This window comes from Eimeria mitis, genomic scaffold (genome assembly GCF_000499745.2).
Source record: "Eimeria mitis Houghton genomic scaffold, Emh_scaff3975, whole genome shotgun sequence".
In the NCBI taxonomy this organism is placed as follows: Eukaryota; Apicomplexa; class Conoidasida; order Eucoccidiorida; family Eimeriidae; genus Eimeria; species Eimeria mitis.
In genome coordinates, this window is record NW_013572311.1 from 2487 (window position 1) to 4466 (window position 1980).

At 48.3% G+C, this 1980-nt stretch overlaps 1 protein-coding gene across 1 annotated transcript in view; it reads right to left on the bottom strand.

Moving 5' to 3' along the window:
* Nucleotides 1–844, bottom strand: part of EMH_0071260 (SNF2 family N-terminal domain-containing protein, putative) — a gene marked incomplete at both ends in the record, with an annotated part of 3281 nt that extends 2437 nt beyond the window's left edge. Inside the window, one exon of the mRNA XM_013499080.1 lies at nucleotides 1–844. Within this exon, the coding sequence (XP_013354534.1) occupies nucleotides 1–844 (844 nt within the window).
* Nucleotides 845–1980: the final 1136 nt, after the last annotated feature.

Sequence of the window (1980 nt, forward strand, 5' to 3'; positions counted from 1 at the left end):
CTGCTTCTGTGTTTGCTGCTGCTGCTGCTGGTGCTGCAGCAGCAGCAACAGCAGCTGGTGCTGCCGCGTTTAGCTGTAGCGGTGCTCCATTTGCACCAGTTGCTGTTGCTGCAGGAGTTTCAGTACCAGCAGCAGCAGCTGCTGCTGCTGCTGTTGCTGCTGCTGCTGTTGCTGCTGCTGCTGCTGCTGCTGCTGGTTGAGCCCCACCAGCTAACCGAATTGTTCTATTTGGGGAGAGTTGCAGCTTAAGCTGCTTCTGCTGCTGCTTCTGCTGCTGCTGCTGCTGCTGCTGGTGCTGGTGCTGCTGTCCCTCCCCCTGCTGCTGCTGCTGCTGCTGCTGCTGCTGCTGCAGATAAGCAACAAATGCTGCTAGCTGCCCCTTTGGCTCGGTGAGGCTGCAGGCCCACCTGCAGTAGCTGCTGTCTGCTGCAGCAACAAAAGCAAATGTCTTACCCGCAAACTTTCCGAAGCGAAATGCTGTGTCTCCTGCTGCTGCTGCTGCTGCTGCTGCTGCTGCTGCTGCTGGTGCTGGTCCTGCTGCTGCTGCTGCTGGTGCTAGTGGTGCTGCTGCTGCTGCTGCTGCTGATCCTGCTGCTGGTGCTCGTGCTGCTGCTGCTGCTGCTGCTGCTGAAGGAGGAGATCGGATACGGGTCTTAGTATACACAGAAGCAGCAGCAGGAGCTGCTGCTGCTGCTGCTGCTGCTGTTGCTGTTGCTGCTGCTGCTGCAGGGGGGCGCTGCTGCTGATAGAAAGATGAGGCGGGAATAGAAGCAGGCCTTCCTGCAGTAGCAAATGGAAGCGGCCGCTGTCGCTGCTGCTGCTGCTGCAGCTGCTGCTGCGTCATCAGCACAACAGCAGCGGCGACATGCTGCAGTGCTGCTGCATCTCAGTGATAAGGAGATAAAAAAGAAAGAAATAAATAAAAAATAAAATAAAAATAAACAGAAACAAAACAAATAAATATAATAAAACAATAAACACCAACAAAACTATAAACAACAACAAGGAGGTGTTACGCAGCAAACAGATGCTCCTGTTGCTGCTGCTGCTGCTGCTGCTGCTGCTGCAACTTCTGCTGCAGCAGATGCTGGGCTGCACAAATATTTGCAGCAAGAGCAGCAGCAGCAGCAGCAGCAGCAGCAGCAGCAGCAGCAGCAGAAATAGCAGTATCGACAGGCGCTGCTGAGGCTTCCTCAGGATGAGCTTGAGGACCTTGTCTGCTGCTGCAGACGCTGCAGCAGCTGCTGCTGCTGTTGCTGCTGCTGCTGTTGCTGCTGCTGCTGCTGCTGCTGCTGCAGTTGTGTGGTAGTATAAGCCACGTCGGCAGCAGCAGCAGCAGCAGCAGCAGAAGCAGCAGCAGAAGGAAGCAGATACGGTGTATAGGGGGGAGACAGCAGCAAGCAACCCAACAAAGAACAAACAACAGACAAAGACAAGAAAAAAACAAAACGCATGCAGCAGCAGCAGCAGCAGCAGCAGCAGCAGCAACAGCAGCAGCAGCAATACAAACTATGCTGGGGGGCTGTGTATACAAGAAGCTGGGGGGCCCCTCTCGCTGCAGCAGCAGCATAAATTTAGTTTTTTTTATTTATTTTATTTATTTTTTATTTATTTTATTTATTTTATTTATTTTATTTATTTTTTATTTATTTTTTATTTTATTTTTCTCTTTAGTGCAGAAGAAACCACCGCAGCAAGCGACAGAAACCCAGCAGCAAACACCCAGTAACACCCTAAACCCTAAACCCTAAACCCTAAACCCTAAATAAACCCTAAACCCTAAACCCTAAATATTGGTTTGTTGCGCTGCAACTTCCGTTTGTTTTTTCTTTTATTTTCTTTATTTTTTTTTTTATTTTTTTTTTTGTTTTTTTTATTGCCGTCATCTTTTATTAGTTTTATCTGCGGTGTACAGACATATATATATATATATATATATATATATATATATATATATATATATATATATATATATATATA